The sequence below is a fragment of the Alosa sapidissima genome, chromosome 10 (genome assembly GCF_018492685.1).
Source record: "Alosa sapidissima isolate fAloSap1 chromosome 10, fAloSap1.pri, whole genome shotgun sequence".
NCBI lineage: Eukaryota > Metazoa > Chordata > Actinopteri > Clupeiformes > Clupeidae > Alosa > Alosa sapidissima.
The window spans coordinates 25,335,356-25,348,750 of NC_055966.1; the positions used below are offsets into that span (position 1 = coordinate 25,335,356).

At 46.1% G+C, this 13,395-nt stretch overlaps 1 protein-coding gene across 4 annotated transcripts in view; it reads left to right on the plus strand.

Moving 5' to 3' along the window:
- dop1a (DOP1 leucine zipper like protein A) overlaps positions 1–13,395 on the plus strand; it is a 36,765-nt gene that overhangs the window by 1,047 nt on the left and 22,323 nt on the right. For 2 of the 4 annotated variants that reach the window (XM_042108225.1, XM_042108226.1), the window contains exons 2-14: positions 622–814; positions 1,344–1,525; positions 1,728–1,898; positions 3,401–3,590; positions 4,291–4,389; positions 4,922–5,021; positions 5,593–5,702; positions 7,453–7,567; positions 7,767–7,887; positions 8,133–8,252; positions 8,382–8,499; positions 9,410–9,439; positions 10,410–10,679. In XM_042108225.1, coding sequence (XP_041964159.1) covers positions 677–814; positions 1,344–1,525; positions 1,728–1,898; positions 3,401–3,590; positions 4,291–4,389; positions 4,922–5,021; positions 5,593–5,702; positions 7,453–7,567; positions 7,767–7,887; positions 8,133–8,252; positions 8,382–8,499; positions 9,410–9,439; positions 10,410–10,679 — 1,764 coding nt within the window. In that variant the 5' untranslated portion in view covers positions 622–676. The remainder of the gene's footprint in view (positions 1–621; positions 815–1,343; positions 1,526–1,727; positions 1,899–3,400; positions 3,591–4,290; positions 4,390–4,921; positions 5,022–5,592; positions 5,703–7,452; positions 7,568–7,766; positions 7,888–8,132; positions 8,253–8,381; positions 8,500–9,409; positions 9,440–10,409; positions 10,680–13,395) is intronic. The other 2 variants (XM_042108227.1, XM_042108228.1) reach the window with 2 other exon arrangements.

Here is a 13,395-nt window from a genome sequence, read left to right on the forward strand (position 1 = left end):
ATTTGGCGATGATTTATGCTAATGAAATCACTGAGACGACTGTGACCATAACGTTAAAAACCCTGTCAGGTGACATCTGTGTTTGTTATCTTCCGTTTACCACTGCACGCATTTACAAGATAGTACTATGATGCTGGTCTGTAATCTTTGTAGATAACCTTCGCACCTGTTATGTCTCAAAGCTATGGGGTAAGGCTTGGCGTGTATAACAAACGCTGACAACTCCCGTCATTGTCAGGACAAACTCACCACCCACGGCACAGGTTGAAATTCCACTGAAGTGTTTGTCATGAAAGGAAGCTATTATTATATGCTCTGCCACATTTATTGTCTTTTGTGGTATTTCTTTCCTGGGCCAACAACAATAATTAGCTCACCAAGAACTGACTAGGTGAATGCCCCTCCTACGTTCTACTTGTGGATGCTAGAATGTCAACATTATGAGAAAGGAGTGTACTCTAGAAGAAAACATTCAGTTATTGGCCCCTTACCAAACCTCTGGTCGGTCCAGCTTAACACATTGTTTTGATGTTTGATGGCAGTTATAGATATGGCGTTAGTATGTGACTACAACACCCTTCTCTTGCTTTTCCTCCTTTCTCTTCTCTCGTTCTCTACCAGGTGTGATGTGCATATCTGAGCTTGGTGCTTGGCAGTAGTGGTACCGTACAGGAGGATGAATGCAGAGGAGGTGGAACTTCTCAGCGACTCCAAGTACAGGAACTATGTGGCGGCAGTGGACAAGGCCCTGAAGAACTTTGAGTACTCCAGTGAATGGGCAGACCTGATCTCTGCACTTGGCAAACTCAACAAGGTGATGAGCAGCAAACACACTCCCTGTGAACTTGAACTTGATACTACCATGACACATTATCCTCATTGGTCAGATTTCTTCTTAAAAATATGCAAGCGAATCTAAAGTGATATTTAGCTGTCATTGATTTAGCTAAAGTGATATTTAGCTGTCATTTTTGCTGACCGCTTTGCCTTTCAAATTGACTGTCAAATCGTCTCAGTTTGCCTAGTTTATCTGCTCCTCTCAGATACAGTGAGTACAGTATGTCTTTTCCATAATTGCTGAAGAAGGTGTTGAGCTTTTTCCACTACAACTAAATAGGTTGTTGAGCTATGTATTTTGCCATTAGCGTATTTGCTGTTTACCCCAGCGTTAGATAAGAGGATACATACTTTTCTCTTCTCTGTGTGCGTCATAACGAACTAGGTTACACAAGTTAGTCAATAACTTCTTAAAAGTTGGTGTGTTCCTTTTAATTGATATTTCAAATCCACTCATGTCACCAAATTTAATGTAATGCCATGCAATGTCTCCATTTCTTTTTTAGGTTTTGCAGAATAATGCCAAGTACCAGGTGGTGCCCAAGAAGCTGACGATAGGCAAGCGCCTGGCCCAATGCCTCCATCCAGCCCTGCCCAGCGGGGTCCACCGCAAGGCCCTAGAGACCTACGAGATCATCTTCAAGATCATCGGACCAAAACGGCTGGCCAAGGATCTTTTCCTCTACAGGTGAAGAATTATGAGCTTTACTGCTGTTAGCATTTCTATAATTGTGTAATATGCAATGTGGTACTGTTGTAAATGTGTAATATGCACAATTATAAAAAAATGCTTCTTTTTTTATCTTTTTTTATCTCTGTATGGGATTTTCTCTCTCTCTCTCTCTGTCTCTCTCTCTCTCTGTTCTGTCTGGTTCTGTTCTGCCCATTAGCTCTGGCCTCTTCCCCTTGCTGTCCAATGCTGCCATGTCCGTGAAGCCCGTGCTGCTGGGCCTGTATGAGGCGTATTACCTTCCTCTGGGGAAGACCCTGAAGCCCGGCCTGCAGGGCCTACTGACCGGAGTGCTGCCTGGTCTGGAAGAGGGATCCGAGTACTATGACAGGTGAGAGAGAGAGGGCGAAAGGCAGGTGGAAGCAGAAAGGCTTAAAGGCACACATATTATGGCAAAGAACACATTTCATTGGACTTCATTTCAACTAATGAAGACATTTTCTTTAAGCCCATCTAATACATGAAGTATACATCACTATCAGGGATCTCGGTGAGGTGAATTGCGCCATGCGGTATCGGATTTTGAAGGGGAAAAAAAGGCATACCGATTATGTTTGATGATGGTAGAGGTTATTGTCCAATGTTTATAACAATACCAGTGGTATTAAATGATTCCTAGAGTGTTGATGAGTGTAGATATTGTGAATGTGGATAATACAGTGTGATACTTGAATGTTAAAAGTTGCAATTCTTAAATAAACTCTTTTGAGAGGTGGATAAACTCTAATAAGAGGTGGATAAACTCCATTTCTGACATTTCAGAGGTGGATAAACTGTGTTTACTTGCGTTTAGCCTCCACTACATCCCTGATCAATATCAAAGAAACATGTGCAACCAAATCATGTGTTGGTGTGACCAAATGAGAAAGTTGCACGACCTGTGGAAAAGAGTAGTCCAGGGCCCTGCCTGAGCTTATTTGATGCCTGTGCTCTTCTATCTTTCATGACTGCACACAGATGTAATGTGAGAGCAGCGTCAGAGAGTGCAGAGGTCCTATGGTAGCTTTACACCAGCATTGCCAGGTTATGGCAAGTCTCATGTTTCCAGAAATACAAACATGAATGAATGTGTACTGTACATATATCCACTGATTTGTATGCTACATTGGGATGAATATATATGAATGAGTATGTAGTAAACATTAAATAATTACATTAATACATGGGCAAATGTAATCATGGAATTTTAAAATAATCTTTGAGCTAGTAGCCCCCCCCCAGCTAAGTTTATACTCTTAAATTTATTTTGTATTGTAATTTTCAGGTACTGTAAATTACCTAATATAAATAAACCTCTTTAAATACTTGAGGTTTCAAGCACTGTGCCAGAATTCGGGCATGGACCAGGCTGTTTAAAATGTGAAAATTGTATATAATGGTCTTAAAACATTTTGGATAACTTCAGGCACAGACATTGGTCCTCATTTTAAAGCAACACCAAAGAGTTTTTTGTACCTTAAAATAATGTTTCCAAAATCGTTTCAGTGGTTCATCAACTTGTAACAGGGTGAACGGCACTTCTGCTTCGCGGCCCTCTATCGGCTATAACCGCACTATGTAAGTTTGCCAGATCGGGTAGCGGATCTGTAGTTCGATGGGATGAGACATAAGAAACTACAAATTTGACTTGCATCTGATGTCGCAATACATTGTACTTTCATAAATCGTGCAACATATTCTACCTTGTCTGTGGACATCGTTATTTGCAAAGCCGGTGCTGGATAAACAAATAGCGTGCGTGCGACAGAGGGAAAGTTCTTTGGTGTTGCTTTAAGCCCTGTGAATGTAAATGTCCTGTTTGCGTCCTCCCCCTCCCCCCTTCCTGTACTCTAGGACCAATACGCTGCTGGAGAAGGTGGCGGCTGCGGTGGAACAGCCGGCCTTCTACAGTGCCCTGTGGGGCAGCATCCTGACCAGCCCGGCCGTGCGTCTGCCCGGGGTCACCTTTGTCCTGCTGCACCTCAACCGCAAGCTCTCCATGGAGGATCAGCTGTACATCATCGGCAGCGACATCGAGCTCATGGTACGAGGCTCTGCTGCTCCACGTCACCTTCCGTTATGATGGGTCAAACGCTGGCATTGCTGTCATGGGTGTGAAAGTGTCATAAATAAATACCCTTATGACCCTTCCAATAGTAAACAAATCAAAGTAAAACAAAGACGTCACAAATCACACCCAAAACAAATAAATCGCCACAATATGCTTGCCAGTTATTTCAATAAAAATAACGTGTGAACAAGAGAGATTCATTTGTAGTAACAGGAAGCTGTGGGCATTCTTAAATGGGTCAGCTCAGCAGACACAATGTCACTCTGCTGCAGGTCTTCTCTTCTGTACTCTCTCTTTCTCTTCCCTTCACCTCCTTCCTCTTTCTCTCTGCATCCTTCCTTTCATGTAGGCCAGCCTCGGGCAGATCCTACTCTTGGTTCTCTGGATTTTCTGTCTCCTTTCTTCTTGTTCAAATAGACAATGAGTGTCCTTGGCACAGTTGGCCAAGCCTTCTCTGCAGCTCTTTGAGACACATTGGCACTACACAGGAAATTATGTGCTGGTGTCAATTGAATTTGAGTGTAAGGCAGGTATTGAATTGATTGAGTTGACATTCAGTTTGAAGCATATTTTGTATTGAATCATTTTGAGGTAAATCAACCTGGATTGTAACTGAGTTGAATGAAATTTAGCTGAATTAAACTGAGTGGAGCCTTTGTGTTTGTGTTTGTAGGTGGAGGCAGTGAGCATGTCAGTACAGGACTCCAGCGTCCTGGTCCAGAGAAGCACACTGGACCTCATCCTCTTCTGCTTCCCCTTCCACATGAGCCAGGTAACACACACACCCACACACACACACAGTTTGAATGTTATGCAAGTTTCATTTACCTTCAGAGTGTCCTAACACGCACACACAGACTCTCACACACACGTGCACACACACACACACACACATACATCCATGTAAGTAAGTAAGTAGGTCAAGGTCATGTGATGTGCCTGTAGTGGCTTGGAAGGGCTTGAGTGGAAGTGACTACAGAATGACTGTGTGCATGAGTCAGGTAGCAGAGCTGCCACAAGGCATCCTTTACACAGATCTTCTAGGGCACTGAAAATGATGGATGTCTGTCAAAACACGCACCAGTAGCTCATATCTCATAGCTTTTTTCACTTGACTGGTGCTGTTAATAGGGCTGATCAAGTTTCCCACAGTCCTCAGAACAGTGCTAAAAATGTTGGGTTTTACTGCCTAGCCTAAGTCATAGAATGTTTGCATCTTGATTGTGTTTGTGTTTGTGTTGATGTTTATGTGGTTTGTTGCATGTTGTTTATTAACGTGTGTTTGTGATTGTGTGGTTGGGTAGGCAACACGACCAGACATGATCCGGATCCTATCAGCTGCACTGCATGTGGTTCTGAGGAGAGACATGTCACTCAACCGGAGGCTCTACGCCTGGCTGCTTGGTATGACACACACACACGCACACACACACTTGCGCACATACACTTAATCCCAAACACACATACGCTGTCATTTTGACTCATGTAAAAAAAACACTCTCAGAAACATACATTTCCAGAGTCCACGCACACACATACTTGACAGACATGCATGCATACATACATACGCACATATACATACACTCATGACATGTGTGTCTTAAAGTCTCTCTCTGGATTAGGCTCCTCTCCCAGTAGATTAGAAATTCGATGCTGAGCATATTAGTATTCATGTGATGCTATTCCATAGCACAGAGAGATGATTTGCTATTGTGTCCTACTGGTTTAGTAATTCCCCATCATCATGTAAGGCTGCAGTATGACCTAGTGCTCACCTCCTGCTCTCGTTCTATCTCTTGCTTGCGTTTACGTCTGTGGATAACCACATGGTAAGTGTGTTAGTGTTTGTGTTGTGTGCTTGCTACTAGATTGATGTTTTACAGCACATTTTAGCTGATGTCCATTGGTTTAATTGGCCACTGGCTTACTGTTGCTTGTGTGTGTGTGTGTGTGTGTGTGTGTGTTCTTTCCTCAGGTTTTGATAACAATGGTGTGAAATTAGGCCCTCGCAGCACACGGCACAGTAATCCAGAGGAGCACGCGACACTCTATTTTAACACCTACTCCAAGGACATGCTGATCCAGGTAGCACACACACACACACACACAGACACACTATCATCTCCTGGAAAAGTCATATTAGCTGTAGTGCTTGCTTATTCAAGTTACTCAGGGCAGGGACATGAAGAAAGCCCTTTGTTCTTTTAACCCTCTTTGACACCTTAATTTATAGTTTCTCAGTGAACACACACAGACACACACACACACAGACACACACACACAGACACACACACACAGACACACACACACAGACACAGACACACACACACACACAGAGACAGACACACACACACACACACACACAGAGAGACACACACAGACACACACACACACACACACACAGACACACACACACAGACACACACACACAGACACACACACACAGACACACACACACAGACACAGACACACACACACAGACACACACACACAGACACACACACACAGACACACACACACAGACACACACACATACACAGACACACACACAGACACAGACACATACACAGACACACACACACACACACACACAGAGACAGACAGACAGACAGACACACACACACACACACACACACACACACACACACACACACACACACACACACAGAGAGACACACACACACACACACACACACACAGACAGAGAGACAGACACACATACACACACACATTTTTTTTCTATTCCCCCAGAGCCACCCTTTGATACAGCGATCATCTTTGGCATGTCTGTCTGCATGACTGACTTTGGATAACAAGAGGGCCCCTATGTCAATTTTGTGTGTGTGACAAAAATGTGTTTTTTTTAAAAAAAAATTTTAATGTTTTTTGTGAGTGTGTGTGTGTTGTGTTGCCATCTGGTAAGGGCCACTTGTTGGCACTGCCTCAGTAGGGGCCGGGGCTACTGCCGGGAACGTTTGTTCTGTCCCGCACTCGCCTCTCCAACTGCCCAAGCATGAAATCTCTCTGCCCCCAGAGCCTAGATACACACACACACACACACACACACACACACACACACACACACACACACACACACACACACACACATTCCTTTACATACACTCAAACACAGACAGACACACAGGCACACATACACACAAACACACATACACACACATTCCTTTACATACACTCAAACACAGACAGACACACAGGCACACATACACACAAACACACATACAGTACACACACATTCCTTTACATACACTCAAACACAGGCACAGGTACACACACACACACACACACACACACACACACACACCTTTACTTATATACACGTACACACATAGTAGATAAAATACAGACACAAAGTAAATAAAACACACACACACATACAAACACACAATCAATGCCCTTGTACACACACAGATAAGCACACAATGTGGTACCTTCTAACACAACAAAGACTTTCTAACATTTGCATACTCCTACACAGATCTTTGCATTGCAGACAAACATATCCATATACAATTATACATTGAAACGGTACGACACCCCCCTCCTTCCTGCATGATGTACTGTGTCAGTGATGTAGGGAGACGCCTGCTGGCCCAAATGGTGTGGTATGCAGCAGACTGCAGCATGATGCTGTTTCAACAGGAGTGTGTCCGTGCGTGCGTGTGTGTTTGTGTCTGTGTGCACTATTTATGGATGTTATACCAAGTTCTTTATTGATAAATGTGTGTGTGTGTGTGCGCATCATTTAAGAATGTTATTTTCTCTATTGTGTGTGTGTGTGTGTGTGTGTACGTGTGTGTTGACGTATGTTGTGCAGGCCATGGTGGGGATCCTACAAGGAAAGGCGCGAGGAGGGGAGGAGGAGAGTGTGTTGATGCATGACCTGAAGCCATTTCGCATCCTCATCAGTCTGCTGGACAAGCCAGAGCTGGGTAGAACACACACACACACACACACACACACACACACACAGCCATGCACTAGCCTTCAGTTAGAGTTGCAGAAATGCAGTCGGAATACTATACAGTATGTATGTAACAGATATTTAAAAGACATACACACAGACACACACAGTATGATGCAGTATGTGTGTTATGTGTGATATTCTGATTTGTGTGGTTGTGTTGTCAGGTCCGGCCATCCTTGAGGATGTGCTGATTGAGGTGTTCAGGACTCTGCACACTCAGTGTCGAGCGGAGCTGGACCTGCAGACCCAGAGCCCTTTCATCAAGGACCACACACAGCTTAGCAGGTGAGACACACACACACACACACACACTAACACTCACACACACACACACACACACCATGCCATGCCAATACATATAGTCCTGCATGAACTCAAGCACATTCCAGAATCCGTGCATATTATGTATGTTTTCTTTACATTGAATTAGGTCGGTTTACTGGGTATCATTGAATGCTTTTACCTGTAAAATGGGATAAGATGAATTGTAATGGTGTAACGGTATGTTTTCAACGTTGCTTGTCATTTAGTAAACTACGAGAGAACAAGAAGACTGCTGAACTCATCAAAACAGCCAACCTTCTGTTCAACTCTTTTGAGCCATATTACATGTGGGACTACATCGCTCGCTGGTTTGAAGACTGCTGCAGGTGTGTGTGTGTGTGTGTGTGTGTGTGTGTGTGTGTGTGTGTGTGTGTGTGTGCCCAAAGAATTGCTCCAAATTTGGTCAAGCAGTACAGACTGATTGCATTAATGGTTTAATGGCTTCTCTTTATCAGGAAAACCCAGAGTAGCCATCAGAATGCCCCGGTGCATGCTGGGAGCTCTGAGCCTGCAGCCCTGTCTCTGCTGGAGTTTTGTGAGCTCATAGACTTTCTGTTGGACATCGTGTCCCTGGTGAGTCTTGCCTATCTCTAGCTACTATTCTATCTCTTCATCTCTCTCTCTCTTTCTCTTTCCTCAGGCTTGTCTTTCTTTCTTTCTTTCTTTCTTTCTTTCTTTCGCTGATGCATTTCAGATGCATTTGACGGCCATGTAGCGGTGCAAATAGCAGCAGTATCTGTGTGAATCTAGACATAGCCCCTGGCTAGTAGTAGTAGTGCATATAGTAATGGCTCATTGACACAATAGGCCAACTCATTTCTAAGCAAATGTGTACGTCTCCTTCCTTTCAGCAGGAATAGCAGTGATGGAAGTGATCATAGATCGAAGTGTAGCACACTCAGGTCAATTCACTTCCTCCCAGCACACACAATACAGAATGTGTTTAGTGTGGGCAAGGCCTTTATTTGTCTGGTGACTTCACAAGGCCCACGCACAGCACTGCAGCTCATTATATGCAGTGTTATGTTTCACTAATGTGTGTGTGTGTGTGTGTGTGTAAAAGCATCTAAAAGTAGAGACGCTCCTGATGGAAGTGTGAGAAGGCTGTGCTGTCTGTGTGGAGAGTGTTAATGAGTCCTGCTGAATGATCTTGTGTGAAATGCTCTAATTCTGACATGTTCTTCTGCCAATGATGCTGTGTCCTCACCTGAGTTGTGTGTGTGTGTGTGTGTGTGTGAGACGAGATATGTGTGGTCTGCATCTATGTGAATGACTGCAGCCGCACACAAGAGGGAGTGTGTGTGTGTGTGTGTGTGTGTGTGTACACATGGCTGCAGGTGCCTGTGTGTGTGTGTGTGTTTAGCCTACTCTGTCCGCCTTGAAGTGTGTTTTCTGTCCTCTGCTTTGCTTTGCCCATGTCTACTCAAGCTCTGTGCTCTTTCTCTCTCTCTCTCTCTCTCTCTCTCTCTATCTCTCCGTGAAGCCTACTAGAAGCATGCGGGTTATCTGCCAGGTACAGTAATGTCTGCTCTTTCCTCTCTCTCTCTCCACTTCCCCCCTGACTCCCTTCCAGAAGCATCCAAACAAACACTGTTAATGAACCACATCAATTTATTAATGATACAGTCTCCAGGCAACAATGCACTGATCACAGTCAGCAGGAATTAACCAACCACATCAGTTAATTACCATTATTAGTCGGTCACCAGGCAACCGCGCACACTTCACAGACAGGAATATCTGAACAGAGCTATTAATGAACAAATTGATGAAGCAGGACGTCAGCCATGTCACCAGGCTAACGTGCACACCACTCCCCACACCACACATGGTCAGCGGCAGCTTGCATAGCTCTGATGGCTTAAACTGCCAATGGGTGTGTTTCTGGACAAAAGAAATAAGTGAGCACTTAGAGTGAGTCATAGGACAATTTTCATTTCACTGCTAAAAATACGTAGGTGCTCAGAGGCGAGTCAAACAAATGATTGTGTGTGTGGAGAAGGTGTGTGTATTGTTTGGATGGTGCAGGAAGGGGAGCCCTTAAGCCCTTTGTGTTATTAAGTCTGTCTGTCTGTCCATCTTGCATGCGCTTCACTTTTTCTCCAACTCCGAGTGTTTGTGAAAAACACTTCCATTGTATTTGATTTTTTTTACTTTATTTTCTCATGTTCATCTGTGGTGTGACACGGAGTAGCCACTGTAGGTGGTTGGGTTTGTACAGTATTTAACATATTGTTGTGTTCGATTGGAATCTCAATCTTAAAGAAGACAGTTATTCTCTCAAATTTAAACGCACGTACAGTATGTATAAACTCTGTATTCCTTCTATGAGGCACACAAAGCTAGATGCAGATTTAATTTATTTATCATCTGACATGAAAGCCCTGTCCAACACGTTGGTGAGATTCCTAGCTGTGTGACCTCACACTCTGCGCCCCCTGACCTTTGCCCTCTGACCCCCCCCCCCCCCCCCCCCCCTCCAGGAGACGTACATCGAGATCCAGACGGAGCACCTGCCCCAGCTGCTGCTGCGGATGGTGTGTGCGCTGACGGCCCACCTGCAGTCCCTGGGCCTGGGGGAGCTCACCCACTGCCTGCGCCTCTGCTCCAAGATCCTCAGCAAGGTGCAGCCCCCTCTCGTCTCCCCCCTCAGCCTCCCCCAGGGGTCCGCCGCCACCGCCGCCCCCACCCCCACCACCCCGACGCCCACATCCAGCACCGCACCACCAGCCCTGGGCAGGGAGGACAAGCGGGTAGGGCATCTCTCTGTGGGACCTCCAGGGATGGGGGTGGGTTGCGGGAATGTAGTGGATAAGGAGCCGGGTTTGCATGCAGTAGACTGAAAAGTCATGAGTTCCAGTCCGAGTCCTGCCACCGCTGTGCCCTTGAGCCCGAGTCAATTCTTCGACATCTGTATGTTGCTTTGGGTAGATAAAGAAGAGATCAAAAAAGATTGGGTCACAATACTGGACGTTAAACAACAAAGATGAGCTGATTGTAGTCATTGGGCCCTAGTTCAAGATGGGCAATGACCTTCAGGGTAGAGGTGGACATCCTGATTTAAGTCCTAAGACAGAACTGATGACTCTCAACTGCAGATTTCCTTGTTCATCACTTTTTCAATTCAAACCATTTTTATGCAATTCTTCACAGTAGTAAAGTAGATCACTGAATGTGTCGTTGAGGATGTCATATCTTTGTCATACCTGTCATCCTATAAGGAAGGAGAAAGGAAATCACAAAATACTTATCTACAGTACATACAGTATGAACATGCAAGCATAGTTTATGTTTTATAGAGGGATATGGTTTTAAGAGAACTAGGTTGGAGTGAATGTCCACGGCAGTGTGCTATTGTTAAAGTCATTTGTCACAGTATTGACGCAATATTTTCCCTTGATCAGGAATCGGGCATCTCTTGTTGTAACTACAAACAACCCAAACTAGCCCCTAAGGACGTGAATGGAGCGTGTCCATAGTATAATCAGTTGCTTAAATTTCCCAGTTTCCTGTTCTTTTCATCTCTCTGATCTCTCTGGCGCTCTCTGATGCTGTTGGCACCAGCGTATAGGCTGCATGTGTGTGCCAAACACACACACACACGCACCTCTTTATAGGTAGTTTGTGTATTCTCACATACAGGGGAAGAACTTTCTTCTTTACTTCACCATGAAATGGCATGGCTCAACTTAAAACGACAGACGACAGTCTCTTTATGTGGAATGAAAAAAGAACCATCTAAAGCGACATCTAAGCTGTTTTTCATTTAATCACCAGGGAGTGATGTGCTGGAATGCCATGCTGTTGTGAACACATGTCGTGCCAGCCCCATGCCCCCCACCCCCTCACCCCCCCATACCAAAACAACCCTGCTTAGTGTCCTCTTTATGGTCCCTTGCTCCAACTTGACAGGCACAGGCCTTGTTGCCTGCATGTTTTTGTGCGTGCGTGCGTGTGTGCGTGTGTGTGTGTGTGTGTGAGAGAGAGGGAGAGGGGGACAGAGTTAGACAGGGAACAGAGGCTTTGGTTGGGACTCGGGGGCCCTGCAGGGACTGGCCAGATCTGGCCTGTGTCCTCCCTCCCCGCAGGCGTTGGCCCAGAAACAGGCCTGCTGCTCTCTGATGGTCCCCCACTACCCCTGCGCCTGTCCCCCACCTCCTGGAGCCATGCCTCCGACAAAGTGGGCAGGATGGTCCAGGGTCTGGCACCATGACCTATGTATGTGGGTATTTGTGTGTGTGTGTGTCTGTTTGTGTATTTGTCTGTGTGTGCGCATATGCAGTTGTAGCTTCAACTGGACAGGCCCGCTGTGTGTGTGTGTGTGTGTGTGTGTGTGTGTGTGTGTGTGTGTGTGTGTGTGTGTGTGTGTGTGTGTGTATTTGTCTGTGTGTGCGCATATGCAGTTGTAGCTCCAACTGGACAGGCCCGCTTTGTGTGTGTGTTTGTTTGTCTTATGTATGTATACATGTGTGTTGCTATTCTTTATGTGTCAGTGTGTGTGTGTATGTGAGTTAGGCATGTTGTGCAGATCCATTATGTGTGTTTGTGTGTCCGTGTCCATGCATGCCTGTGAGTGCGAGCGCATGCGTGTGTGTGTGTGTGTGTGTGTTTGTTTGTTAGTGAGTCCTTATGTGCGAGGAGCACATTAGAGCATGTGCATGTGTCTCCCTCACTCTCCCGGTCGGCTACCTGGCTGCCTCCGTGTGTGGAGTTGTGGACGCAGTGAGGCGGAAGGAAACGAGGACGAGGACCTGGCCCGCTGTCCCAGGGTGGGCGCCGGGGCACCAGAGAGCCGGAGGGGCGGAGAGGGGAGGCTAGCGTGGCGTTGCAGGGGGCCGAGGGGACTCGGGGATCGGGCTCATCTCGCAGCTGCGCCCCTCTCTCTCTCTCTCTGGAGGAGCCCGCAGGGCCTCGTAGGTCTGTCCTCTTCATCCAAGCGGAAGTTTGCCCCATCTCCTCCTCCTCATACACACTCCTGCCCCCCACCCCTCCGGCTACACCCCCACATTCTGTCTCTCCTCTGGGCTTTGCTCAGGCGGCCTGCCATCTGAGCCAACTCTTTGCCCCCCCCCCCCAAAAGCCAACCCCCTACAGCAGAAGTGCATGCTGGGATGCCCTAGAGGCATGTTTATGTTTGTGTGTTGTGTGTGTGTGTGTTGATTGGTGAGGCTGCAGGGCATTTTTTGTGTACTGCCCCCCCCCCCCCCCCCTCTCCAATCAGGGAAGGCTCTACTCAGTTCTGGTCTCATGTGCAGCAATGCATGCTGGGAGGCCCAGACTCTCAACAGCTGTGTTGCTCCCCGTTGCTTCTCTCTGTATGTGTGTGTTAAGGGGCGGTGGTGGGGGAGTCACTGTACACTGACCTCCCCTGTGTCCTCTCTGGGGCTGAGAGGTGTGGGTAGTAGGCCCAGTAGAGACTAGCGCAGAGAGAGCATGTGGCATGAGTTTTTTTAAAACGCAGTCTTCTGT